Source organism: Balaenoptera physalus (assembly GCF_965194825.1).
Source record: "Balaenoptera physalus genome assembly, chromosome: 19".
Lineage (NCBI taxonomy): Eukaryota > Metazoa > Chordata > Mammalia > Artiodactyla > Balaenopteridae > Balaenoptera > Balaenoptera physalus.
This window is the reverse complement of record NC_138900.1, coordinates 7,746,377-7,774,316: the sequence shown is the minus strand read 5'-3', so window position 1 is coordinate 7,774,316 and position 27,940 is coordinate 7,746,377. Positions and strand designations below refer to the sequence as shown.

General features: G+C 46.6%; 2 protein-coding genes across 22 annotated transcripts; one reads left to right on the top strand and one right to left on the bottom strand.

Moving 5' to 3' along the window:
• Positions 1-39: 39 nt before the first annotated feature.
• Positions 40-4,263, bottom strand: FUT1 (fucosyltransferase 1 (H blood group)). Of its 18 annotated transcripts, none has more exons than XR_014256731.1 (4): positions 3,576-4,197; positions 2,756-2,950; positions 840-2,526; positions 40-304 (listed from the first exon to the last, which is right to left on the bottom strand). XR_014256731.1 is itself a non-coding variant. In XM_082437402.1 (3 exons), the coding sequence occupies exon 3, from the start codon at positions 2,522-2,524 to the stop codon at positions 1,427-1,429; it is 1,098 nt and encodes a 365-aa protein (XP_082293528.1). In that variant the 5' UTR covers positions 2,525-2,526; positions 2,756-2,950; positions 4,052-4,238; the 3' UTR covers positions 40-1,426. The 18 variants fall into 18 exon arrangements, 12 of the variants coding, with proteins under 12 accessions (XP_082293528.1, XP_082293526.1, XP_082293527.1 ...); XR_014256732.1 differs by having other exon boundaries at positions 2,770-2,950; XR_014256733.1 differs by having other exon boundaries at positions 3,455-3,594.
• A 97-nt stretch (positions 4,264-4,360) lies between these two features.
• FGF21 (fibroblast growth factor 21) lies at positions 4,361-6,753 on the top strand. Of its 4 annotated transcripts, none has more exons than XM_082437478.1 (5): positions 4,361-4,439; positions 4,800-4,891; positions 5,002-5,389; positions 5,512-5,615; positions 6,359-6,753. In XM_082437478.1, the coding sequence occupies exons 3-5, from the start codon at positions 5,158-5,160 to the stop codon at positions 6,647-6,649; spliced, it is 627 nt and encodes a 208-aa protein (XP_082293604.1). In that variant the 5' UTR covers positions 4,361-4,439; positions 4,800-4,891; positions 5,002-5,157; the 3' UTR covers positions 6,650-6,753. The 4 variants fall into 4 exon arrangements, with proteins under 4 accessions (XP_082293604.1, XP_082293602.1, XP_082293603.1 ...); XM_082437476.1 differs by lacking the exon at positions 4,361-4,439 and adding an exon at positions 4,449-4,603; XM_082437477.1 differs by lacking the exon at positions 4,361-4,439 and adding an exon at positions 4,449-4,603 and having other exon boundaries at positions 4,984-5,389.
• The last annotated feature ends 21,187 nt before the right edge of the window (positions 6,754-27,940 follow it).

Sequence of the window (27,940 nt, the reverse complement as noted above, 5' to 3'; positions counted from 1 at the left end):
AGCTCGCTGCATGACAGGCCAATAAATTGGGAGATGAGGTGTTGAGGCAAGGAACAGTGACTTTATTCAGAAAGCCAGGTGTTAGAAAAGAGGGCAGACTAGTGTCCTAGAGTACCATCTTATGGGGCCTGGATGCTAGTTTCTTTTATAGAACAGAGAGGGGGAGGAGGTGAGGAAGTAAAGTAAAAAGGCCATAAGTCTTGCAAAACATCTCCTGGCTTGGCCAGCATCGGGGAGGGGGTGTGTTAATTTCTTCTTTCTTGCAGTCCTTCATGGGTGGGCGGGCAGGATGTTTCCCTGTGAGCTGAACAAAGGCACTTTGGTTTAACATTCAGGCAGAGGGGCAGGGTTCCCCATGCAGACCATTATGTATGCTTATAGCTATAGATAGCATCCTTTTAGTGATTATAGTAACAAAAGCAAGGGAAAGCAAAAGTTAACATAAAAGAAACAGATCCAACATGGAATCAGATTTTGTTCTTCCCTGTTACACCATCACTCCCCAGCAGCCCAGCAGCCCAGCTGCAGAGGAGGAAACTTCCTTAATTGGGTAAAGCAACATGAACTTGGAGCCAAGATTTGCATGTCTACCTTTGGTAGTTTTGAGCTTAAAAAAAAAAAAAGGTGTCCCTAGATCTCTGCAGAGCCTTGCTCCTTAAGCTGCAGCATTCAGCAGCATCCCTTCCCCCACCCCTCCCATGTTTTACCATATCTGTGGTTTTTCAGGGGCTGAAATGTTGGGTAAAGTTCCACTTTTCACACAAACTGCCCCAGCTACAGAGAGTTTGTCATCCATCAACCTTTCTAGCAGTGGTGAGGTGTTGGGCTGCTGGTTTTACCTTTATTAGTTTCTTTGCCGAGGTAATCTGGAATTCCAGAATCCCAACCCCTCTGGAAGGTCCCACAGGGTTCTTTACAGGCATTAGAGCTGATCCTCTCCAGAAAAAATCCCTCCTCTAGAATCATTCCAGAAACACAGAAGGGGAGTTGGTGAGTGCTTGCTGTAGCACACCCATGAGTTCCTTCTGTCCTGATGACCCAAGGAAGAGAAATATCTCTTCTCAAAAAGACCAGGATGGTCAATGCTGGAACAGGGAGTTCCCTGTTCCTGGTGGGGCAGTGATCTAGAAGTACTCTGGATATGGGCTGGGAAGAACAGGTGGGCACTGTGCATTCTAGAACTGTCATGAGCTTCTGCAGACATTGCCAGCCATCATGAAAAGATCTTCCATTGATTCTAGAATGTTGTGGCAGTTGCAGAAAGCCAGCCCCCCTTTTTCTCCAAGTCTAGCCAACTAGAATCACTCTAGAAGTGGGTGTCCACCAGCTGCAGGACCACCAGCTTCTCCAGAAGCTGCTGGGCTTCCAGAGATACATAACACTGGCCCTAGGTTGATCAGACTATTTCAGAAAGTCTCCTTGCTGCTCAATGCTCAGCCAACATCTGGAGCGGAGTCAAGTCTGCATTAATGCCCACCCACTCAGGCAGGAAGGCGGCCTCGGGTTTAAAGATATTTAGGAAGTTGGAGTTAGGCAGGGTGAAGTTGGCCAGGTAGACGGTGTTTCCACCAGCCAGGTAGGCGGCCCAGAAGCCGAAGGTGCCAATGGTCATGATGGTGTGGTTGCATTGTGTGAGCAGTGCGAAGTCCTTGCCGGGGGTACGCTCTTGCCCATCGCCAGCGAAGATCACATCCCCCCGGGAGGTGTCGATGTTTTCCCGGCACCACTCCATGCCATTGCTGGTGACCACAAAGATCGGGGCTTCATGCCGGGCCCGGAACCAGTCCATAGCCTGCTGGAGGTAAGCGCGATCACCCACTACACCCTTCCATTGATAGGGCATCACCTGCAGGTAGTCCCCACGGCGCACGTGGACACCCACGAAGGTGCTCGGGCGGTCCCCCGTGCGGCTGAGCCGGAACTGACTCAGTAAACTCTGGGCCTCTCGCCGAAGGTGGTCGTGCAGGGTGAACTCGCTGCGGATCTGTTCCCGGAGATGATGGAAGAAAGTCCAGGAGCAGGGGAAACCGGTAAGCCGCAGCCAGGGCTCCTTCAATTGGGCGTACTCCTCCGACATCCAGTCGTGAAGCTCCAGCTCCCGCCAAGGCGTGCGGCTGTTCACCTCAGGCGCCAGCACGGGCAGGGTGATGCGGAACACGGGGGCCAGGGTGGCGTGCATGGCAGGCTGGATGAAGGCCTGGCGGCCGTTGAGCTGGGCCAGGGCCAGCAGCGTGGCGTACTGCCCCATCTGGTTCCCAAGCCGGCCATTTGGGTAGATAGTCCAGGTTCCTGAGAGGGAAGCAGGATGCTTGGGACAGGAAAAAGAGGCCTTGGGGTTTATGGGTGTGTCCGACAGGCAGATGATGGCCACAGGGGATGCCATTGGGTTACGGTCTGGACATAGGGCAGACAGGCCTAAGCCATTGTGAAAGAGGTCTTGGTGGATGTGGAGGAAGAAGACTGAGGCAAAAACACAGGCTAGCAGGAAGGTCAGACAGAGGTGACGGAGCCTGGGTGCCCACATGGCTGCAAGGGAAGAAAAGTGAATTACGAGATACTCAGAGCTTGAGAATGAATGTCAAGGAGGAGAGGCCTGAGAGAATGAGGAAACTCTGGGTTTGGACACCTGGGTCTGAGGGAAAAGGGGATCAGGGCTCCTGGATCTGAATTAGGAGAAGTTAAGGGCTTGGAATTTCACCAGATGGAAGATGGTGAAAATTAGTGGTTTCCAAAATAGCAGTGGTCCAGGACCCACCACCTTGTCCTCACATCTTGGAATTTCACTCTCCCAGGCAGCAAGGTCCACTGACGCTAGACAGCATTGCCCCAACTCCTTTCTCAGTGAACCTGTATGTGACGGGCGGAATGCACCACGGAGGTGGCAGGAAGCAACAGGCCAAGTAGAACATGAGAGGCTGGAGGTCCAGGCCTGGATGGGGGATCTTGTTTCCTGGAGGAGCAGGAGTTGGGGGTCGGGGTGGAGGAGACTCCTGGGGGTCATAGGGGGTTAGAGGTTGGGGGAGCGCCTCCTGGGACTGAAGCCCCGATTCCCGGGTCCGAGGCATCTGCATTTCTCACTTACCTGAGCTCCACAGTCAGCTTGGCGTGAACGGAGCGTTCCGGCCCCAAGTGCAGCCCACATCCGGCGGCCACCCGGAACCCTGGACTCCAGGTTCCCAGGCCCGACAGCCCTCCCCCTCCACGCCGCCTCCCGCGACTGGCTGCGAGGGCTCGGGAAGGGGAGGTAGGAGCGGGGACGCGGTCGGGAGGATCACAGCCTCCGCCCCTCCCCGGCCGGCAGGTAGCTCGGAGGCGGAGCCCCGCCCCTTCCCTGGCGCCGAGCCCCAGCTCCCCGGTCTAGGGCAGCAGCCCCCGCCCTGTGCCCTCCCAGGACCAGGAGACCCGCGCCCCAGCCCCCCTCCTGTCTGACATCGGCCAGCCCGGGGCAGCCCACCTGGCCTCCTAGCAGCCCATCCTTCCGTGGACACGGAGATCTAGCGCCCAGCTGCAACGCTGGACCCGGCGCTTCGACCTCTTCCCCTCCAGTTTCTAGGTTCTCCATCCGCCCAGTGTACCTGGATGCGCCGAGTCCGGCCACGCCCCAGCGGCTTCCGCCCCCTGTCGCGTCCTCCCGCGGGGATGCAGAACCTGTTAACCTGGCTTCTCCATGGGCGGGTGCAAAGCCTCCTCCGGCTCTGAGTCCCGGCGTGAGAGCCTCTGGCGGGAAAGTGTCCCCGCGCCCACCAGGGGCCGCCGATCCCCCGTCCGCCCCATCCACCCGCAAACTCGAGAGTCCCGGCTCCCAGTCTCTCCTTCTGAGGGAATCCTAGCATCCGGCACCTGACTGCTGCTTTCCAGAAAGGAACGTCCCGCCTCTCCCGAGGGCGGGAACGGAGAAAGCAGAAGTGGAAGGGAAACTCTCTTCCACAGAGGCCGAGGCAGAGCCGGCTAGGATCAAAAGCCTCCCTCTCCTGCGGACCTGAGGCGGTTTCCCTCGACAGAGGCGTCTCCCCACCAACCCCCAGCCTGGCCCGAGCGGTCTGACAATTACCATTCAAGAAAGCAAAGACCCGGGAATTGGACTTGACTCTCTAGAGATCTGATCATAATTTCTCCAGACGCAGGATTCCCAGCCCCCAGCCCCCTCCTCAGAATGAGAAGTCCGGGCCTCCAGTCACCAGCCTCCTTCAGATCTGGTGTTCAGACTCTTGCACGCTTAGGTTCCAGGAAATTGCTCAACCCCTCATTCCCTTTGGGACCTTGGGTCTAATTTCTCCCTCCTGAGCCTGTCAGTTGTCAACTCTGAGTCAAAGATTCTCACCCTCCCCCCACTTCCCCAGGCTATTTTGAGGGCACCGGTCTGATCTTGGTTAGCTTCTCTGGTGAAAGAAACATCAGGATTGCATCAGGGTCCAGGAGGAGGAGGCTGGGATTTTGGTGTATGAGTGCCTGGGCTGGGGTTGGTGAGGAGGGTGGTCTGAAGCTTCCACACCAGGACTCCCGTGTCCTTGAGGAGGACGCTTTGATCATGTGGCACTTGCTGCTTTCCTGATGATCAGGGAACCTCAGTGTTCAGGGAACCCCCAGAAACCCAGAAAGTCAGGTGAGATGCAGAAATGCCAGTTGTGGGACACAATCTGCATCAGTCAGGCAGAGAGACGGATCCCAGCCCCCCTTCCTGCTCTAACTCAGGAGTCCAGGCCCCCAGCTCCCTCCTCCCTCAAACCAAACGGTCTGGGCCCCCAGCCCCTTTCACTCAGGTCCCAGTTCATCACATTTCTATCCCCCTGATTCCTCAGACCCAGGAGCCCAGGGCCCCAGCTGGAAGGACCCCCGATTGCATCATCCGTTCAGGCTGACCTGGCCACCGTGGAATTCTAGCATCTGCCATGTAGGTCAAATATCAAGGGTCAAGTGTCGGGAAGGTGATTGGGCGGGTCTGTCTGGGTATAAATTCTGGAGCACCTGCATTCTTCCCGAGAGATCTGGGTGTCCTGTCAGCTGTGAATCCAGGTGCAAGAGGACCCAGGCACTTCAGCTACCAGAGAAGCCATCGTGAATCTGCTCTCCCCGACAACCAGGCTCTGAAACAGAATCTAGACCATTCAGGTCTTCAAAGCCCAGACCCCATACCTCACTTGAGGACGTGAACCATTGATGGGCTGGGACAAGGCCAAATTCGAGCACCTGGGACTGTGGGTCCCCGTGCTAGCTGTCCTGCTGGGAGCCTGCCAGGCACATCCCATTCCTGACTCCAGCCCCCTCCTCCAATTTGGGGGCCAAGTCCGCCAGCGATACCTCTACACGGATGACGCCCAGGAGACGGAGGCCCACCTGGAGATCAGGGCTGATGGCACAGTGGTGGGGACGGCCCGCCAGAGCCCCGAAAGTGAGTGTAGGGGTAGGGCCTGGTCCTGAGGGCGGAGAGAATTGGGGCCTGGCCTCCTGGGTCTGAGGGAGGAGAGGGATGGGCAAAGGCCTTCTGAGTCCCTGATCACTTTCTCCTCTCAGGTCTTCTGGAGCTGAAAGCCCTAAAGCCAGGGGTCATTCAAATCTTGGGAGTTAAAACATCCAGGTTCCTGTGCCAGGGGCCAGAAGGGAGGCTGTATGGATCGGTGAGTTCCCAGGACCCCTGTCCGTGCGCTCCACCCTTCCTCTCCCCATCCTCACAGTCTGGGGGACCACGTTTTGCACCTTTGGCCTTGGCCAGGCTTGGCTCGATGCTCTCTGCATGCCCCGACCTCACCACAATCCCTGGAGGGGGCAGCTGTTGTCATCCATGTTCACAAGAAGAGGAAACTGAGGCTCAGGCAGGGCCACCACCGGCCCCAAGTCACAAAGCCTGTGAATGACAGAATGACCTGGGAGACCGAGTCTTGTGACTCGTAACCCATGCTGACCACACAGGCTCCTACAGGCCTGACTCATGCTGGGTGCAGGGTCACTCTGGGAATCGATGGCCTGTAAAGTGAACATGACCTTGGGTGCTAGCCAGATGCCCCTGCCAGGACTTAGAGAGCCTCCACTGATCCCTGGGCTGCAATATTCTTCTCTGTGAAGTGAGGGCAAGGAGGTGGGCCTGGCGGGACTGCCTAGGGGTAAAGGAAGAGCCTGCTTCTGTGGTTTTGAGGAAGGGGCTGGGGACCTGGCCTCTGCATCTGAGGAAGGAGTGGGTCCCCCGGCTCCCCAGGAATCCCGGGACTCCCACATCCTGTTGGAGGACAGGACTCTGTGGTCTGAAAGGAGAGAGAGCTGGGGGCCTGCACCCCTGAGTCTGGGAGAGGATGGAGCTGGGGTTCCTGCAGGAGGAAGGTGTAGAGGAATCCCACGTCTCTGATCTTCGTTCTCATCCCCTCAGCTCCACTTCGACCCCCAGGCCTGCAGCTTCCGGGAGCTGCTTCTCGAGGATGGATACAACGTTTACCAGTCTGAGGCTCTTGGCCTTCCACTCCGCCTGCCCCCGCACCGCTCCTCCAACTGGGACCGGGCCCCCCGGGGACCTGCTCGCTTCCTGCCACTGCCAGGCTTCCTCCCGGCACCCCTGGAGCCTCCAGGGATCTTGGGCCCCGAGCCTCCCGACGTGGGTTCCTCGGACCCCCTGAGCATGGTGGGACCTTCACATGGCCGAAGCCCCAGCTACACTTCCTGAAGCCACAGGCTGTTTATTACTGAGTCTCCTCTTTATTTATTGTATTATTTATCTTATTTATTTTCTTAGTTTTCTTACTTGAAATAATAAAGAGTCTGAGAGGAGGATCAGAGTGGGCACATGTGTTTGAGGGAGGAAATGGGGTCAGCTGCCCGGTCTCCCCTTGCCCCGCCCATTGCCACAAGGCTGTGGGAAGGTCCCAGCCTTTCTGCCCCCCTCCCCTGGCCAGCCCTCAGATTTCTGCTCCACTAAGGCGTTCCCAGGGACTCTGGACTATCCCTGCCCTTTGACAGGACAGGACTTGTTATTCTCCCTCTCCCCCTCCACCTGTCCCCAACCTCGTGTTAGTGTTGTGGAACTATTTCTCTGAGGTATCTCAATAACGGGGGACATTTAAAAAAAAAATGACACAGCAGACCCACAGCCTCATGGGAGTTGTAGTTTTCTGGGTTCATTTAGCACTAGGAATGGAAAGACTTCTTGGTCCTCAGGGCTGGGGCAAGGACTCTTGGATTCTGGGGGTGTAGTTGGTTCTAGGAACACACTCTTGGGTCCTGAGGGATCAGTGGGCTGGACACCTGGATCCTGGAGAACAGGGGAATAAGAAGCTGGGCACCCTGGTCTGAGAGAGGAGGGGCTGAAGATTGGGAGTCCTGGGTCTCAGGAAAAGGACCTGAGAATCTGAATGCTTCCATCCAGGTGCTTATGGACTTTGGAGTGTAATGACTGTCACAGAATCCAATCTCAGTGAGCACGTTGTCCATCTTCCTCCCTTTCCACAACTTAGATTTCCATATTGCTCTTCAAGTTATTTCCTGGTTAGGAAAGATTTGAAGTCAAAGATTTAGACTACGTTTCACAGGGGTGGGTCAGCTTTGGCTGGACCCCAGGTGTCTGACTGACCACTGCAGCCTCACAGGAGTTGTGGTCTCAAGCCCTTGATCTAAATTCCAAGGTCCAAGTGAGAGGAACATCTCAGTCAAAAGGAATATAAGTGCGGGTCCCAGAAGGTCATGGGAGGGATTCAATGCCTGGAGAAAATGAAGGTCTGTGTCTTGTAGAAAATACAGTTTCCCACTCTGATGGAACCAGACTGGCTCAGTCAAGGGAGGATTCTCACTGGAAACAGAATCTGAAACGCCACAAGGGGGCGGGGACCCAGAAAGGGGAAATCAGACAGGGAACCTGCAAAATGTGTTCAAACGAGCACCTGTCACTCTGTGTAGTGCCTCCTTTCCCAACTGTGTAGTGCCTCCTTTCTGGTAGAAGCAGGTCAGTGTCCCCTTGTCCAAAGACCATCCTCTGAGGTTGCTGCCTGACACAGGACTGCTGATCTTCCTCAGGACCCACCCCCTCATCTCCAAATGCTTCTAGACTTGACCCCTGGCAGCCTCCACTGGGTGAGGTACAAAGTGTGATCAGTGAGGAACTAGGACACACACCAAAAGAATTGCAAGATCTTCCCCTTGAAATTGACAGCAAAGTGGGCAGCCAGTCTGGGAAGGGGAGCCGGTAGATGAATTGATTGACAGAGATTCCAGATTCCAGGGTGAGCTCTAGGGGCTGGGGGGTGGCCCTAGTTTGCTCTTTCGTTGGCTGGAACCTGCACCCCAAGTGGTCTAAACTTGAGATGCTGTAGAGTGGCTCTTCTCAAAGCGCGGCCCCAAACCAGCAGCATTAACATCACCCGGGAACTTGTTAGAAATGCACGTTCTGGAGCCCAGACCTATTGCATCCAAAATTCTGGGAGAAAGGCTAATTCATAGGGACAGAAATCAGATTAGTGGCTGCCACCAACTGGTGGGAGAATGGAATGAGGATTTATTAGTATCTTAGGGCTGCGGTAAGAAAGTACTACAAACTACAGGGCTGAAAATACCAGAAGTTTGTTCTCTCACGGTTCTGGTGGCTAGAAGTCTGAAATCAAGGTGTCAACAGGGCAATGCCCTCTATAAAGGCTCTAGGGGAAGATCCTTCATTGCTTCTTCCCAGCTTCTGGTGGTTGCTGACAATCCTTGGCATCCCTCGGCTTGTAGACGCATCACTCCTATCTCTGCCTCCATCTTCACATGGCCTTCTCCCCGAGTGTCTGTTTCTTCTTACGAGGGTACCACTCTAACCCAGTATGACCTCATAGTAACTTGATAAAGACCCTGTTGCCAAATACGGCCACATTCACTGGTTCCAGGGGACGTGCATTTCCAGGAGATGCTATTTAACTCAGTACACGTCTCTATATGCAGTTGCCACAATCCATCTTCTCTTGCTCACATGTAAGTAATTGAGGAATTTGTTCGGTAGGGAGTAGGGTGGCCAGGATAGCTTTCCTAGCCTCATCATTCTCACAGTTCACTCTCTGCTGTTTCCATACAGTATGAAAAAATACAACCTCTCAGCATAGCCACATTGCCAATATTTCAGAGAGAGATATACCTCCTCTGTTTACTTCCCTCCCGGTACCTGAACCTTTTCTCTCCTTTACCCCCAGAGTTCCTGCCAAAATCAATCTGGGTTTTGCTTCCATTAGTTTTCACAAGAATAGAGCTTTGTCCAACCACTAAAAAGAAAGGATAATTCTGTAACGTGATAGATGCTAATTATCACTACAATAGCAATCATATTACAATATATAAATGTATCAAATTAACATGTTGTATACCTTAAATTTATACAATGTTATCTGTCAATAGATTTCAATAAGAATTTTTTTTTAAGTATGGAGTTTTGTTCTTCCAAAAGAGAGATTCTGTTGAGTAATTCTGAGATCTCTGAGGACACAGACCACCCCAGCACAACCCAGCGACTAATTGGAGCCTGTGGAGCTTCACACACACAAACACACACACAATTTTTAAAATTTTTATTTATTATTATTATTATTATTATTATTATTATTGGCTGCTTTGGGTCTCAGTTGCGGCATATGGGATCTTTCATTGCGGTGCGTGGGCTCTTTGTTGTGGCGTGCAGGCTTCTCTCTCTAGTTGTGTCGTGCAGGCTCCAGAGCGCATGGGCTCAGTAGTTGCGGGCTCACTAGTTGCGGGCTCACTAGTTGCGGGCTCACTAGTTGCGGTGCCTGGGCTTAGTTGCCTCAAGGCATGTGGGATCTTAGTTCCCCAACCAGGGATCGAACCAGCATGCCATGTGTTGCAAGACGGATTCTTAACCACTGGACCACAAGGGAAGTCCTCCCCCAACCAATACACTCACACACACACACACACACACACACACCATTTGCTGCTGTTGTTCTCAGATTATCTCACCAAGTCTTCAGCTATGAGGGCAACCTCTCCTCTAGAGGTGAAGACTGGTGGGAAGTTTCCAATCTTCATAGCACTTTTTCTCGTTTCCTTTTCTTCCTGTACTGGCACTGGTTTGGCCTCACCCACTCATATTTCAGGGTTCATGGGGCTCCATTGTCGGCTGGTTTTGTAAAGCGTTGCTTGTGAGCTTCTGCTATCCTACTGGCTCTCCCGGGGGGGAGGCGTGGAATTTGGGAAGATTAAGAAACTCTGCTGCCTAAACTGAATCTAATCACGAGGAAACATCAAACAAATTCCAGTTGACAACCGTCTGCAAAACAATTGACCTCGACTCTTGGAAAATGTCAAGGTCAAGAAAAAGATAGGGGAACTATGTATATGAACAGAGACCAGAGTCAGCAGAAGGAAATGCAGTGCGTTGAGTAATCCAGGTGATATCCTGGATATTAACAAGACACTTGATGAAATTTGAATGAGTTCTGAACTTTAGATAGTCATTTATCCATGTTAAAATTTTCTGGGTTTGATCTCTGTACTGCGGTTATTAAACAGAATGTCCTTGTTCTTAGCAACTACACACTGAAGTATTTCGGGACAAAGGGGCATGGTATCTCCAATGCTTTCTCAAATATTTCTGGAAAGGTAAATACATAATAATATATAGACATAGAGGGTGAATGAGAAAGCAAAAGGGAGTGGGAATAGCGATAATCGGGGAGCCTAGTTAAGGATATATGGAGTTCTTTGTACAAATCATTTTTTAAAAATAAATTTATTTATTTATTTTTATTTTTGGCTGCGTTGGGTCTTCGTTGCTGCACGCGGGTTTCCTCTTGTTGCAGCGAGCGGGGGCTACTCTTCGTTGCGGTGCATGGGCTTCTCATTGTGGTGGCTTCTCTTGTTGCGGAGCACCGGCTCTAGGCGCACGGGCTTCAGTAGTTGTGGCACACGGGCTTAGTTGCTCCGCGGCATGTGGGATCTTCCCGGACCAGGGATCGAATCCATGTCCCCTGCATTGGCAGGCAGATTCTTAACCACTGCGCCACCAGGGAAATCCCTACAAGTCTTATTTTAAATTGAGGTATAGTTGATGTACAAATTATATAAGTTTCAGGTGTACACCATAGTCATTTATCATTATAAAATATTGGCTGTATTCCCTGTGTTATACAATATATCCTTGTAGCTTATTTATTGTATACATAGTAGTTTGTACCCCTTAATCCCCTGCACCTCTCTTGCTCTTTGTATGAGTCTTGAAACTTTCCATAAGTTCAAAATTATATCAGGTAAAAGTTACTCCTACCCCAAAGAAATCCATGCTACAGCCCCTATTGCTATCTTGCCTCTTTCCAAACATCCTTCAAAATGCATCGATGAGCTTCTAAGAAGAAAGAGAAATCTCCAGGTCCTCTCCCCATCCCACCCATGAAAGAAAGAAAGAAAGATTGAAAGGAGGGAAGGAAGGAAGAGAGAAAGAGAAAAGAAAAAAGAAAGAGAAGGAAGAGAGAGAAAAAAGAGAAAGAAAGAGAAAGAAAGAAAGGGAGAAAGAAAAGGAAGGAAGAGAGAAAGAAAGAAAGAAAGAAAGAAAGAAAGAAAGAAAGAAAGAAAGAAAAAAGAAAGAAAGAAAGAAAGAAAGAAAAAGAAAGAAAGAAAGAAAGAAAGAAAGAAAGAAAGAAAGAAAGAGGGAGGGAGGAAGGAAGGAAGGAAGAAAGAAAGGAAGAAAAGGAAAGGAAAGACGGTGAAAGCAAAGGTGAGAGAAAAGGAGGAGACAGAAGGGGAAAAAAAACACAAGGAATAAGTGAAACTCCAAGTGGAAAGTGTGAATCACCACGCGGCTTCCTGGAATCTGCTGATTCTGTGATAGGGACACATTTTCAAGGCGAAGCTTAAAGGGCCACAACTTCAATGAAAACCTGGTGTTTGAAATCCCACCAACCCACATACAGTGGAATGTTATTCAACCTTGAAAAGGAAGGAAATTCTGAAGCATGTTAACATGGATGTATCTTGAAAACATTTTGCTAAATGAAAGAAGCCAGACACACGAGGATAGATACTGTTTGATTCCACTGATAAGAGGTACCTAGAATAGGCAAATTCATAGAAACAGGAAGTAGAATGGTGGTGGCCAGGGGAAGGGGGGAATGGGGAGTTGTTGTTTCATGGGTACAGAGTTCCAGAGTGAGGTGATGAAAAAGTTCTGGAGATGGATGAAGGGGGTGGTTGTATAACAGTGTGAATGTACTTAATGCCACTTGTAAGTAGTTAAAATGGTCAGCTTTACATTATGTGTATGTCGTCACAATTTTTTTTTTTTTTGCCATACTGCACAGCTTGTGGGTTCTCAGTTCCCCAACCAGGGATTGAACCTGGGCCATGGCAGTGAAAGCCTGGAATCCTAACCACTAGGCCACCAGGGAACTCCCATCACAATTTTTTTTTAAAAATCCACCAAACTACACTAAGAAAACTTCAAGGAGATTTTCCTGTTTCCATTTGGGGTCTCAATGGAAGAAACATGGTTCTCTATTGAAATCTGTGTCACCACCAGACCAGTCTCACATGGAAGGGGTATAAAATCAAATTCAGTGGTGGAGGCACTCCCAAGATGAGAAATTAATAGTATCGATATTGGGCTAGTGATAGCTCTAGGGCTTCTGGCTAGAGCGAAGCAAAGCAAAGCAAAGCTTGTCTGGAGAGATGCTGCTCAACTACATCATAGAGGAAGTCTTGAAAGAGCTCATAATCCAAAGTCACCAAATACACAAGGGAACTAGGCACAAGGTAGATGCCAGCAAATGTATTGAATGACGAGGCTAGAGAGGCTCGCCCCACCCCATCTTGCAATAACTTTAAAGGGTAGAGCCGTGAGAGGAAAACGACCGTTCAAGATCTTTTTTTATAAAATCATGATCTAATACGTACAACATGCAATTTACCATCTGAACCATTTTCAGGTGTATAGTTCATTAGTATTGAGTATATTCCCATTATGATGCAACCGATCCTCAGAACTTTTTCATCTTGCAAAACTGAACTTCTGTACCCATTAAACAATGACTCCCCATTCCCCTCCTCCTCCCAGCCCCTGGGCATGACCATTCTACTTCCTGCTTCTATGAATTTTACTACTTTAGATACGTCGTATAAGTGGAAACACACGGTACTTATTTTCTGATTGGCTTCTTTCACTTAGTAAGATGTTTTCAAGGTTCACCCGTGTTGTAGCAGATGTCAGAATTTCCTTCCTTTTTGGCTGAATAATATGCCATTGTATGAACAGACCACATTTTGTTTATCCGTTCACCTATCAATGGGCATTTAGGTTGCTTCCACATTTTGGCTATTGTGAAAAGTACTACTGTAAACGTGAATGTACAAAGATCTCTTTAAAAACCCTGATATCCAGAATTGTATTGCTGGATCATATGGTAATTCAGTTTTTAATCTTTTGAGGAATTGCCTGTGATGGTTAATTTTATGGCTCAACCTGACTGGACTAAAGGATGCCCAGATAGCTGGTAACACATTATTTCTGGGTGTGTCTGTGAGGGTATTTCTGGAAGGGATTAGCATTTGATTCAGTAGGCTGAGTAAAGACGTCCACCCTCATCAGTGTGAACGGGTGACATCCAACCCACTGGGGGTCCAAATGGAACAAAAAGCAAAGGAAGGGCAAATTCTCTCTAGCTCTTCTTGAGCCAAAACATCCATCTTTTTGTACCCTTGGACATCAGAGCTCCTGGTTCTCAAGCCTTGAGATACCAGGCTCCCAGGTTTTCAAATCTTTGGCCTCAGAATGAGTTATATCACCCGCTTTCCTCCTCCTCCAGCTCGTAGATAGGAGACTGTGGGACTTAACCTCCACAGCTATGTGAGCCAATTCCTATAATAAAATCTCCATATACATATATATATATAGTATATATCGTATATGTACATGTACATATATACATGTACATATATACATACATATATATGATATATAGACTCTACACTGATGTGTTTCAGCTGTGGAAGTAGTCAGCGAACATTTAGAGGAAAGTTGATTGTTTGAAAATTAACTAATTACCAAAAAACCCCAAATAGTTGTCAACATTTATGTGAGGTGATATTGTAGATTTGATTTGCATTTCCCTAATGATTCGTGATGTTGAGCATCTTTTCTTTTCTTTTTTTTAACGCAAAGCGCTTTATTTATTTATTTATTTACTTACTTACTTATGGCCATGCCACATGGCTTGCAGGATCTTAGTTCCCCAACTAGGTATCGAACCTGGGCCCCCTGAGTGAAAGAGCCAAGTCCTATCCACTGGACTGCCAAGGGATTCCCTTGAGCATCTTTTCACACATATATCTTATATATATATATCATATAGGTGTATATGTATATCTTCTTTGGGGAAATGTCTATTCAAGTCCTTTGCCCATTTTTTAATTAGGTTGTTTGCTTTTTGTTGTTGAGTTGTAAAAGTTCATTCTATATTCTGATTACTAACTCCTTATTAGATATATGATTTGCAAATATTTTCACCCACTCCATAGGTTGACTCTGTAGATTGTGTCCTTTGATGTACAAAAGTTTTTAGTTTCGATGTAGTCCAATTTATCTATTTTTACTTTTGTTGCCCATGCTTTTGCTGTCATATTCAAGAAATTCTCGCTAAATCCATTGTCATGAAGATTTTCCCCTAAGAAAAGCTCTCTTCTAAGAGTTTTAGGTCCTTGATTTAATTTTATTTATTTATTTATTTGTTTGTTTGTTTTTGGCTGTGTTGGGTCTTCGTTGCCGCACGCAGGCTTTCTGTAGTTGCAGCAAGCAGGGGGCTACTCTGGGTTGAGGTGTGCGTGCTTCTCATTACAGTGGCCTCTCTTGTTGCAGAGCTGCGCTCTAGGGCTCATGGGCTTCAGTAGTTGTGGCGCCCTGGCTTAGTTGCTCCGCGGCATGTGGGATCTTCCCCGCCCAGGGCTGGAACCGTGTCCCCTGCATTGGCAGGCGGATTCTTAACCACTGCGCCACCAAGGAAGTCCCTTGTGATGAGATCTTTTAACGTCAGAAGCGCTTTTGTGTTCAGGCACAAATATTCACAACTATTTAGTTTTTTGGTAATGATTAATTAATTTTCAAACAATCAACTTTCCTCTAAACATTCACTGACTACTTTGACAGCTAAAAATAGCAAGCTGTGAGTTTCACAATTTCAGATTTCCCAAAACATTTGAACACGGATTGCAAATTTAATCAACAAACCACAAATCTGGGATCTCAGATTCCCTTAAATGAGTTAAGAACCTTAAAGAGAAGAAAAAGAGTAGGGACTTCCCTGGTGGTCCAGTGGCTAAGACTCCAGGCTCCCAGTGCAGGGGGCTCAGGTTCGATCCCTGGTCTGGGAACTAAATCCCACATACATGCTGCAACTACGAGTTCACATGTCGCACCAAAGATGCTGCATGCCGGAATTAAGACCGGTGCAACCTAAATAAATAAATATTAAAAAAAAAAGAGAGAGAGAGTTAGTGTAGCTTAAAATTTATTTTGAAAAAGAAGAAAAAGAGTAATACAATCCTTTTTTTTTGTTGTTTAACGAAAGCAAGTTTATTGAGAGAGATACGCATTCCATAGGCAGAATGCGGTCCCTCTCAGGAGGCGAGAGAGGCCCAGAGTGATACATTCTGGATCATATTTTTCGCAAGTCTAATATAACAGATTCTCACAAATGCTTTAAATACCCTCAAAGACAGACAAGTAGGAGTACAATGATTATCACATTGATCGGTTTCCTTACAGTAAACTGGTTACAAATATATTTATATCATATTTATATCATGGATATAAATTTGTTTCTTCAATACCTCGATTTTGATCAAAGATTTTGATTCAACAATCTTGATACTTACCTGTGATACTTCTTACCTTCAAGAGAGTTAATCTTTGCTCCTCTACCAGCTGAGTTAACAGTTTGACCATTTGATGGTTGAAGATGCAGGCCTGGGGTTGGGGTCCCTTCTAAATTGATTCTCATCAAGCTTGAGTTCCAGGAAAATTAGACTTTGTTATGACCCCATGACTGCATGAGTTAGGAAATTGACTTGGGTGATCCTGATTTATTTCCCACAGCTGTTTGTTCAGAGTGTCATACTTTGTAGTACAGCCTGAAGAACATGTTTTAAGAGTCATATCATTTTATAAATTTATTTATTTTATTTTTGGCTGCATTGGGTCTTCACTGCTGTGGGCGGGCTTTCTCTAGTTGCGGCGAGAGGGGGATACTCTTCATTGCAGTGCGTGGGCTTCTCATGGTGGTGGCTTCTCTTGTTGCAGAGCTTGGGCTCTAGGCGCGTGGGCTTCAGTAGCTGTGGCTCGTGGGCTCAGTAGTTGTGGCACGCGGGCTCAGTAGTTGTGGCGCACGGGCTTAGTTGCCCCACGGCATGTGGGATCTTCCCGGACCAGGGCTCGAGCCCGAGTTACCTGCATTGGCAGGCGGATTCTTAACCACTGTGCCACCAGGGAAGTCCCAAGAATCATATCATTTTAATAGGCTATTATTTAGCAGCTGTTTGTTCTGGAGCCTTCCCTGTTAAATGTGTGGAATATGTCCTCTTTATTTTGCGCACACAGTGAGCCTGTTTTCCCTCTGTTTGTTCGCGGGAGGCTGTGCTGCTGTGTCTTTAGTGTGAATCTCACCTTCCAACTCTGTGACCCCTTTTGACAACTAACCAGAGTGGCAGGGAGGACCTGGCAGGAGACTGGGAGCCAGGACGAGGGGCCAAGGAACTTCTTTTCCAGCTCCAGTCTGCATCTTGCCAGCAGCCACAGGCAACAAGGGCTCCTGCTGCTTTGGGCACTTCCAGCAACAGCCAGCTGCATGGCCTTGGCAGGGAGATTTCCAGTTTCCTTGGACAGAGGTACTATCCCTCACAGGCCAGAGCACCTGCTGCCTGGACCCCCCGCCCCAGAGGTCTGAGTTCTACCCTGCAGAGAGCATTCCTCCAAGCTCCTGCAACCCCAGGGGTTTGAGCTGCTTCAGGTCACTCCTGACTACCTCAGAGAGCACGTCTTGTTTACTCTTCCAGCCTCCTGGCACGTGTGTAACCAATTCCCTTTAATGAACTCCCTGTATTTTAAATACCTGGAGTGGGGCTTCCCTGGTGGTGCAGTGGTTAAGAATCCTCCTGCCAGTGCAGAGGACACGGGTTCGAGCCCTGGTCTGGGAAGATCCCACATGTCGCGGAGCAACTAAGTCCGTGCACCACAACTACTGAGCCCACGTGCCACAACTACTGAAGCCCACGCACCTAGAGCCTGTGCTCCACAACAAGAGAAGCCACCGCAATGAGAAGCCAGGAAAAACTCAGAAGAATCAAACAGCAGGTTAGAAACAGCAAAAGGGAGATCTCATGAAGTGGAAGATGGATCTCAGTGTATCACCCAGAAGGCACCACTGAGAGGCACGTTGATGGAAAAGAGAAGAAAAAATTAAGAGACATGGAAGGTAGAATGAAAAGGTCCGATAAACTTCCAGAAGAAAAGGTAGAAATGAGGGAGAAGTAAGCTTCGAGTAGATAATGGCTGAGCACTTCAAGAATTGATGAAACAAGTGATTTCTTAGATGCAGGAAGCACAACGTGTCCTGGCAGGATAAAAGAAATGCACACCTAGATGATCTGCAGAACATCAAAGACAAAGAGGAGACACACTTAAGAAGCCAGGGAGTGGAAAACATGCCTACAAAAGACAATTCAATTGACAATGGACTTGTTAATAGCAACAATGGAAGCCAGAAGTCAGTGGTATAATATCTCCAACGTGCTGAGAGAAAATAATTGTAAACCCAGATTGAATATAAACCATATCAACTTCCCAAAATGAGGACAAACTAAAGACATTATCAGACAAATAAAAACTGGAAAATGGGGCTTCCCTGGTGGTGCAGTGGTTGAGAATCCGCCTGCCAATGCAGGGGACACGGGTTCGAGGCCTGGTCGGGGAGGATCCCACATGCTGCAGAGCAACTAAGCCCGTGTGCCACAACTACTGAGTCTGCACGTCAAAACTACTGAGCCTGTGTGCCACAACTACTGAAGCCCGCGCACCTAGAGCCCGTGCTCCGCAACAAGAGAAGCCACTGCAGTGAGAAGCCCGCGCACCACAAGGAAGAGTAGCCCCCGCTCGCCGCAGCTAGAGAAAGCCCGCATGCAGCAACAAAGACCCCATGCAGCCAAAAATAAATAAATAAAATAAATAAATTTATTTTAAAAAAAACCTGGAAAATGTTTACTCTACCAGTCCCTGAAAGAACTACTGAAGAACGTAAATTTACCAAAAGAAATTGAGACAACCATGGCCTCAGACTGTTAGACAGCAAGCGTTACTTCAAGAAGAAATTGCAGCAATGCTTGTCATGACCACAAGGAAATAAAGTGTGATCCTAAACTTTCATACCCAGGCAAACAATATAATGTCAAGAGACAGTATTTTTATTTTTAATTTTATTTATTTTTTTATACAGCAGGTTCTTATTAGTTACCTATTTTATACATATTAGTGTATATATGTCAATCCCAATCGCCCAATTCATCACACCACCCACCCCTGCCACTTTCCCCCCTTGGTGTCCATATGTTTGTTCTCTACATCTGTGTCTCTATTTCTGCCCTGCAAACTGGTTCATCTGTACCCATTTTTCTAGGTTCCACATATATGCAATATACGATATTTGTTTTTCTCTTTCTGACTGACTTCACTCAGTATGACAGACTCTAGGTCCATCCACATCTCTACAAATGACCCAGTTTTGTTCCTTTTTATGGCTGAGTAATATTCCATTGTATATAGGTACCACATCTTCTTTATCCATTAAGAGACAGTATTTTTGAACATGAAGCTTTGTATACCATATACGTATATATAATGTATGTATTATATACTGGGTGTGTATATATATGTAGATACACACATCTATACATTAGGTATATATACATATGCACGCACATATATATTAGGCGTATATATTATTATATTATTATTTATATAATTTGGTATCTGTTTATGTATGTTGAAAACCATGAATTTACGATGATATAGCCAATTCAAGTCTGATACCTCTAGTTTTCTCCCTTCCATATGTACACCCTCCTTCCTCCGCAGTGAGAAATCTGACTTCCGTTTTCCTTAATTTACTTCTTTGATCAATTCCCCTGTATGTTATCCTTCCCCTCCCCAACTCCCACACATACCCTCATCATACAGCTGGGGTTTTTACTCCCCAAGCCAGAGCCCTCTCCCAGCACACCTCCCACTGGGATGCTCCCACTGTGCTGAGGTGCTCCAGAAGTAGATGCCCTTCTTACCCCACTAAGGTCCTGACACCCCATTCTGGGCCATTGTCTCCACCCCCACTCCAAGCTGGCCTTGCCTGCCTCAAACAAGAGCCTTAGGACTGTATTGTTTAGGAAGAAAAGGAAAGGGAAGAGGAAGAATATTTGACCCTATTTCATGCATTTAAATATATCAGTGCTTTCTTTTTTTAAAAAAAGTATTTATTTATTTATTTGGCTGTGTCGGGTCTCAGTTGCCACACGTGGGATCTTCGTTGCCGCGTGTGAGATGTTTGTTGCGGCATGCAGGATCTTTAGTTGTGGCATGTGAACTCTTAGTTGTGGCATGCATGTGGGATCTAGTTCCCTGACCAGGGAACGAACCTGGGCCCCCTGCATTGGAAGAGGAGTCCTAGCCACTGGACCACCAGGGAAGTCCCTCAGTGCTTCCTTTTATGGCTTCTAGATTTTGAGTCATGGTTCAAAGGTTTTCTCCTCAGCCAGGTTATAAAGGAATTTTCCCATGTTTACTTTTCATTCTTTTATGGTTTCATATTTTACATTGAAATCTTTGAGCCATTTGGAGTTTATCCAGTGTATTATTTTGTCTCTTCCTCGCTTCTGTTGGGTTATGGGGTTTTCTTTATTCCCCTTTTTTCATATTTATTTTTTAATCAAAGTTATATATGTACCTGGTAAAGTCACAAAGTGTTATGTGTTCTGTTTAAACGTCCACATCTTGTCCCTTTGGCAATTGATCCCTGTAATTAGCGAAAACCATGTTAATCACTGACGCAGGTAAGCTCTGAAATATCAATGGTTTAGGCAATTGATTTTTAATTTTCCTTCATGTAAAGTCCAATCAGCAGAGAGGAAGAGGGACAGGAACCCAGGCTGATGGCAGCTGTGTTGTCTTAACATGTATCTCCCAAGGTCTCCCTGGATATAGTAGCCAGGCTCCAAGATGAACCCCAATCATTCCCACCTCCTTACAGCTACATGCTGTGTAGTCTTCTCCCACAAGAAGGGTTGGTTTATGTGATGGGATGTCACTTCTGCGACTAGGTTATAGAGACTGTGGCTTTCATCTTGGGCTCTTTCTCTCTCATCGCCTTCCCTGGGGGAAGCTAGTGTTACCAAGTCCAAGCTCATGCTGCTCACCGCACAACAGGCCAATAAATCGAGAGATGCATTTTGGGGGCAAGGAATAGCAACTTTTTATTCAGAAAGCCCACAGTCTGAGAAGATGGCGGACTAGTGTCCCAAAGAACCACCTCCCCTGAGTTAGAATTTAGGCTTCTTTTATACTAAAAGGGGAGAGGGTAAAGTCCTCGTTCCAGTCAGACCCCGGAAGGGGTGTGTTAATTTCTTTCTTCCCACAGCCATTCACAGGTGGGCCTGGTCAGGAGGTTTCCTATGAGCTTAACAAAGGTATTTTAGCTTAATGTTCATTACCTGGGAGGCAGGGTTCCCAGAGATGGGCCATTATGTATAATTTAAGGTTATAGGCAACATCCCTTTAGTGATTAACTTGTAGCAAAAGCAACAGAATACAAAGGTTAAAGTAAAGTAAAAGAAACCGGTCCAATATGGAGTCAGATTTGTTCTTCCCTATTGTACAAGCTCCTGTGCCATGAGGACACCCAAACAATCTATGGAGACACCTTCAGACAGAGAAGAGCTGAGGCCTCCAGCCAACAGCCAAACGAGTGAGCTTGGAACTGACTCTTCCAGCCCCACTGAGCCTTCAGATGACTGCAGCCCTGGCTAACAGCTTGACTGAAACCTCATAAGAAAGCCTGAGTCAGAACCGCCCAGCTAAAGCTGTTCTGAATTCCTGACCCTCAGAAACTCAGTGAGATAATAAATGTTTGTTATGTTAAGCTGTGAGGAATTGGGGCAGGGGAGGGGGGTGGTAATTTGTTACACAGCAATAGATAACTAATACACTAGCATCCACATCCAATCAGCAGGTGGAGAAGAGAGATATGGACACATTGGGAGATTTTTATGAACCAGGCCTGGAAGTGGAGCAGAGCTCTCTTGCTTGTATTCCATTGGCCAGAACCAGTCACATGACCTCACATGACCCAACTTTCATGCAAGGAAGGCTGGGAAATGTAGTCTCTCCTTGGGCATTATGGAAAGGGAACACAAATTCTTGGTGGTCAGCTGACTTCTCTGCCACCAACATTCCTCTGCCTGGAGGATTCCTCTCCATCATGACCCAGTTCAAATGTCACCTCTTTGAGAACTTTCTCAGTCCATTAGCCCACACCACCTCTCAATGACAACTCTCACTCTACTAGATCCTCACTGAAATGTGTAAAATTGGGGTCAGGGTTGGGTTTGCTGCTAAACATATCGGATTCACCATCCATCTGTACATCCTCCCCACAGCCCTGTTTCCTGGGGCATTAAAAGTGTGTTTCAGCATTGCTTCTGGGATTTTTTTTCCAAGCTGCTGATCTCCACTCAGCACTGTGAAGCTCATACCTTTGATGCTCACACACAGGCAGGCAATGAAAACTTGTAAGACGCCATGGATTATAAGATACACCCTTGGACCTCCCTGGTGGCGCGGTGCTTAAGAATCCGCCGGCCAATGCAGCAGACACGGGTTCGAGCCCTGGTCCGGGAAGATCCCACATGCCGCGGAGCAGCTAAGCCTGTGTGCCACAACTACTGAGCCTGTGCTCTACAGCCCGCGGGCCACGACTACGGAGCCCGTGTGCCACAACTACTAAAGCCCATGCACCTAGAGTCTGTGCTCCACAACAAGAGAAGCCACCGCAATGAGAAGCCAGCGCACCACAATGAAGAGTAGTGCCTGCGCACTGCAGCCAAGAGTAGCCCCCGCTCGCCACAACTAGAGAAACCCCGTGTGCAGCAATGAAGACCAAACACAGTCAAAATTAAATAAATAAATTAAATTAAAAAAAAAAAAGATGCATCCTTATTTCAGAGGTTAAAATGCGCCCCTTAGATCAATGAAGCAGGGTATATCAGATATTCTGCCTGTTTGATTCATTTTGCCCTTTCATGGCATCCAAGCTAGCAGGTGGCTGCTTTACCTATGCAAGACTGAGTTGTAAATTAGAGCGTCAATATTTTGAAATACTCAGCAGGAGAAAGTTCCACTGGGGTTAAAATCCATTTGCCTTATCACAAGAACTGTCAACATTACTTTTGCCAATGAAAGAAAAGGGAAAGCTGTTAGGTTAATTTTTAAACTTTTTATCCTGACATATAGCATAAATACTTACTACATAAATAAAACTGAAATGTATGGTAGATTCGTTTCTTAAAGTTGCTGGACCAAAGTATTATTAATTGGGTGCCTTAAAATAACAAGAAATTATTCTCTCACAGTTCTGGAGGCCGGAGGTCCAAAATCAGAATCACCAAGTCGAAGTCAAGGTGTGGGGACTTCCCTGGCGGTCCAGTGGTTAAGACTCCGCGCGTCCACTGCAGGGGGCATGGGTTAAATCCATGGTGGGGGAACTAAGATCCCGCATGCCGCAGCACCATGCGGTGAGGCCAAAAATTTTTTTTTAAAAAAGAGAAAGAAAGAAAGAAATCAAGGTGTGGGCAAGGCTATGCTCCCTCCAGAGGGTCTTAAGGGAGAATCTGTTCTTTACCTCCTCCAGCTTTTAATGGTTACCAGCAGTCCTTGGCTTGTGGCCACATGACTCCAATTTTCAAGGCCAGCATCTTCAAATCTCTCTCTGCTCCATCTTTACATCACCTTCTCTTCTGTGTGTGTCAAATATTTCTCTGCCTCCCTCACATAAGGATACATGTAATTGCATTTAGGACCTGCCCAGATAACCTAAGATTATCACCCATCTCAAGATCACTAATTTAATCAGATTTGTAATAATCTTTTTTTGTTATATAAGGTAACATTTGCTGGTTCCAGGAATTAGGACTTGGATACCATTTATAAGGACATTTTTCAACCTACCGCGTACAATTTAAGAAATAAGTATGAAGCAAACTCCTTAGCCACCACCACCCAGGTTAAGCAATAGAACATTGCCTGACCCAATTTCTTCCCACACTCACCAGAGGAAAATTGCTGTATAGTCTAAGCATGAGAAAATATTAGACAGACTGAAACTGAAGGGCATTCCGCAACATACTCAACCAATATCCTTCAAAACTGTCAAGGTCATGAAAGACAAGGGAAAACTGAAAACTCACAAATTGGAGGAAACTAAGGACATAGGACAACTATATACAATGTAGCATCCTTGATGGATCTTGGAACAGAAAAAGGACAATTGTGGAAAAATTGATGACATTCAAATAAAGCCTGTCGTTTTGTTAATAGTATCGTACTGTTAATTTCTTAGTTCTGACAAATACACCATTGTTATATAGTTTGTTTGCATTAAGGGAAGCTGGGTGAAGGGTACAGGAAGTTTCTGTACTAGCTCTGCAAATTTACTTTGTAAATATGAAGTTATTCCAAACTGAAAAGTTGATTTGTAAAAAAATCAGTATCCCACCAGAATGGAAGGAAAAAATGAAAAAACAAAACACACACACACACAAAACCCTAAACTAAACTAAAAATATAAACAAAACTGAAAACACCAGGTGTTTAGCCATTCATCTGTTGATGGACACTTAGTTTGTTTCCATATCTTGGCTATCGTACATAACGCTGCTATGAACGTCAGGGTGCATGTATCTTTTCAAATTAGTGTTTTTGTTTTTTTGGGATATATACCCAGGAGTGGAATTGCTGGGTCATAACGTGGTTCTATTTTTAATTTTTTGAGAAGCCTCCATACTGTTTTCCACAGTGGCTGCAACCTCCTCCTCCTTTAAATCCTCTCTAGATTACTTCTAATACCTAATACAATGTAAATAGTTATAAATAAATACCATGTAAATGCTGTGTTAATAGTTGCCAGCACGCAGCAAATTCAAGTTTTCAATGAGCCAACTAATACAAAACAGCATGAAAAAAAAATCTCACAAAACAGTGTTGAGTGAAAGAAGTCTTATTTTATTTCACTTTCGCCTCTCATACGTGGCTGGTAGGGGTGTGAATTAATACATCAGCAAATCCTGTTGGTCTGACCTTTCACCTGTACCCAGAATCCAATCACTTCTTGCCCCTGCCACAGTTACCAGCCTGGCTCTGCTGCCACCCCCGTCACCTGGACTCTTTCCATTTACAGCAGGTCAAGGTCCTTTTCCGCTCCGACCTCTTTCCTGGCTCTGGGCTCATTCCTAGAAAAGCTTTCATGCTCACCGTGGGCTTACAAGCCTCTGAAGGATCTGGCCACTCTCGTCTTCACCCTCATATTCCACCCTCTCCTGGCTCGCTCACTCCGTTCCAGCCACACTAGCTTCCTCCAAGTTCCTGGGACACATATGGCACCCTCTAGACTTAGGGCCTTTGCACTGGCTGTTCTCTTGGCTTGGAATGCTCTTCCCCCCAGAAGCCCTCATGGCTCACCCCTCACCTGCTTCAGGTAGCCTCTCCAATGCCACTTTCTACGGGGAATGAGATGCTATTAGGTAACTGTTAATTTCATTAGGTGTGGTGAAAGGATTTATAGCAGAGGAGAATGTCCTCATTGTTGGAAATACAAAGTGAGGCTGGGGGGGTGGAGGGAGTGAAGACGTGTGAAATGAATTCTAATCTGGTTCAACAAATATAGAAATATCAGACAGAAGAAGCAAATGTGGCAAATTGCTGAATGCTGGTGGTGGGTATAGGAGTGAACTGTACTATTCTTTCTACTTTTCTGTACATTTGACATTTTTCGTAACAAAAAGGTTTTCTGAATGACACCTAAGTGAGGCTTTTCCCGGCCACAGTATTTAAAATTATACTCTCTTCCAATACTCCATCATCTTTCCCTGCTTCATTTTTTTCCATAGCACTCATCTTTAACATACATGCATATGAGTTGTATATACTTTATAATAAATATATACATTTAAATGTACAAACATATTATACTTCATGAAATATAAATGAACTTCATGATATAACACCTAAACATATTATACTTAATAGTATATAAGTATGTAAATGCTTACTAGTATATAATATATAAATACAGACTTTATAATATACATATATATACTTTACAAGAAATATAAATATATAATATATAAATATACTTATATAAATATACAATAGAAAGTATATAACTTGTAATAGTAATTTTACCAATGTGTGGTATTTACTCTTGTCCCCTGATGGATCTCCAATCCCAGCTTAAGGGCCTGGCACACAGTAAGCTCTTAAACAACATTTGTGGCATGAATTAATTCCCCTTCCCGGGCCTCAGGAGCAGGATCAAAGTTCCCTGGGAGCAGGTAGTTGATCACCTGGGATGTTAGGGTGCCCAGAGGGCAAGGCCGCATTTCCTCTGCTCTCTGTGTGTCTAGCTGGGCCCCACCAACTTTTAGTGCCCTGTTGCTCCCGGTCGCTGCCTGGTCGCGGACAGTGTGACAGGCACAATTGTCCTATTTATTCTCCCAACAAGCCCATGAGCGAAGTGCTATTATTATTCCCATTTTATAGATGGGGAAACTGAGGCTCAGAGAAGGGGTCACTTTGCCCAAACCCACACAGCTAGAAAACGGAAGAGTTAAGATTTTAACCCATAGTCTAGCCGCGAAGTCCACGTTCTTAACCACTAAACCTTACTTCCTGGGGAGGGCGCGCGGAGGGGTGTGGGTTAAGTCTAACGTGCTTTGCACCTTCTTGCCTTTAATAAATTTAGTTTCTTGGAAGAAACATTTCCTGGCCACTGGGATTTGAGTATGTGTGTGGAGAGGGATCCCATTAACCCTCCCTGGCTGCTTGGACTGTCTCCCATTAACGAAGGCCCAATGCCACCTGGGTCACTTTCAGCATCCGCAGATTTCCACCGACCCAGAGCCGCGACCTGAGGCCTAAGCCTAGCGACCACTGACGTCATGAGATTTCCGCCATCCGATTGGCTCGCCGAAATTGGCAGGGTGGGCTGGAATAGGGGTTTTTTTTTTTTTAAAGGTTTTTTTTTTTTTTTGGCTGTGTTGGGTCTTCGTTTCTGTGTGAGGGCTTTCTCTGGTTGCGGCGAGCGAGGGCCACTCTTCATCGCGGTGCGCGGGCCTCTCACTATCGCGGCCTCTCTTGCTGCGGAGCACAGGCTCCAGATGCGCAGGCTCAGTCGTTGTGGCTCACGGGCCCAGTTGCTCCGCGGCATGTGGGATCTTCCCAGACCAGGGCTCGAACCCGTGTGCCCTGCATTGGCAGGCGGATTCTCAACCGCTGCGCCACCAGGAAAGCGCGGAATAGGGATCCTTAATCAGGAGTTATAGATCAGGGCTGGACTCCTAAATCTTTTGAAATCACATGCAAATTGTGGGCATATAGCATAAACCTTGGTTTAGGATATAGGCGCGGGTTGGTGAGGGGCTGCGGGGAGAGACATCCTGAGTTACCCAGCCCCTTATCACTGAAGTAACATGGGCAGAGAACCTCTGAATCTTAGCATTCCCATCTGTAAATGGAGAGGAAAGAAATACTGTAGGGTAGGTGCCTAGTACCCGTTCAGAGAAAGCCTCGGAAAAATGCTAGCTATTATTTGACTATTATGGGCAGCCTTTAGCATTCTGTACATTTAACACATTGTGCATGTGTGTTAAAATTCATATAACATAAAATTCACCATTTTAGCTATTTTAATGTATACAATTCTGGGAATTCCCTGGCGGTCCAGTGGTTAAGACTCGGCGCTTTCACTGCGGAGGGCCCGGGTTCAATCCCTGGTTGGGGAAACAAGATCCCGCAAGCCGTGTGGCCAAAAAAATAAATAAATAAACAATAAAAAAATAAAGTATACAATTCAGTGGCATTTAGTCCATTCACAATGTTGTGCAACTGTCCTATTATCTATCTAATTCCAGAACATTTCATCATCCCAAAAGGAAACCTTGTCCCCATTAAGCAGTCACTCCTCTGTTCCTTCCCTCCCTCCTGCAAAACACTAATCGGCTTTCTGTCTCTATAAACTAACCTATTCTGGAGATTTCATATAAATGGAATTATACAACGTGTGGCCTTCTTCTGGCTTCTTTCACTTAGCTTGATGTTTTCAAAGTTCATCTGTGATGTAGTGTGTGTATTTCATTCCTTTTTAAGGTTGAATAATATTCCACTTTTCCCCAGCAGCTGCACTATTTTGCAATTTCACGTTCCCATTGGCAAAGCTTAAGAGTTCTCATTTCTCCACATCCTCACCAACCTTGTTTTCCTTTTTTTTTGTTGTTGTTATAGCCATCCTAGTGGTGGTGAAGTGCTATTTCATTGTGGTTTTGATTTTCATTTCCTTAATGATTTGTGTGTTGAGTATATTTTCATGTATGTTTTGGCCATTTGTATTCTTCTTTGGAGAAATGTCCATTCAAGGTCTTTGCCTGTTTTTGATTTGGGTTGTCTCTCAAGTTGTAGGAATCTTGTGGGAGGAGCAGGGAGTTGTAGGAGACTTTATAGATTCTGGATCTAGACTTTTATCAGATATATGATTTGCAAATATTTTTCCCATTCGTGGGTTGTCTTTTCACGCTCCTGATAGTGTCCTTTGATGCACAAAATTTTTAATTTTGATGAAGTCCAATTTATCTATTTTCTTCTTCTGTTGCCTGTGCTTTTGGTGTCCTAAGAAACCATTGCCAAATCAAAAGT

Excerpts from the sequence above, each read along its gene's own strand:
- FUT1 (XM_082437398.1), bottom strand. The coding sequence starts at position 3,833 with ATGCTAGGATTCCCTCAGAAGGAGAGACTGGGAGCCGGGACTCTCGAG. Across the intron at positions 2,951-3,575 it reads GCCGGACTCGGCGCATCCAG|GAAACAAGATCCCCCATCCA; the intron begins GTACACTGGGCG and ends CTGCTCCTCCAG. Across the intron at positions 2,527-2,769 it reads GGAGAGTGAAATTCCAAGAT|CCATGTGGGCACCCAGGCTC; the intron begins GTGAGGACAAGG and ends CTTCCCTTGCAG.
- FGF21 (XM_082437478.1), top strand. The coding sequence starts at position 5,158 with ATGGGCTGGGACAAGGCCAAATTCGAGCACCTGGGACTGTGGGTCCCC. Across the intron at positions 5,390-5,511 it reads GGCCCGCCAGAGCCCCGAAA|GTCTTCTGGAGCTGAAAGCC; the intron begins GTGAGTGTAGGG and ends TTCTCCTCTCAG. Across the intron at positions 5,616-6,358 it reads AAGGGAGGCTGTATGGATCG|CTCCACTTCGACCCCCAGGC; the intron begins GTGAGTTCCCAG and ends TCATCCCCTCAG.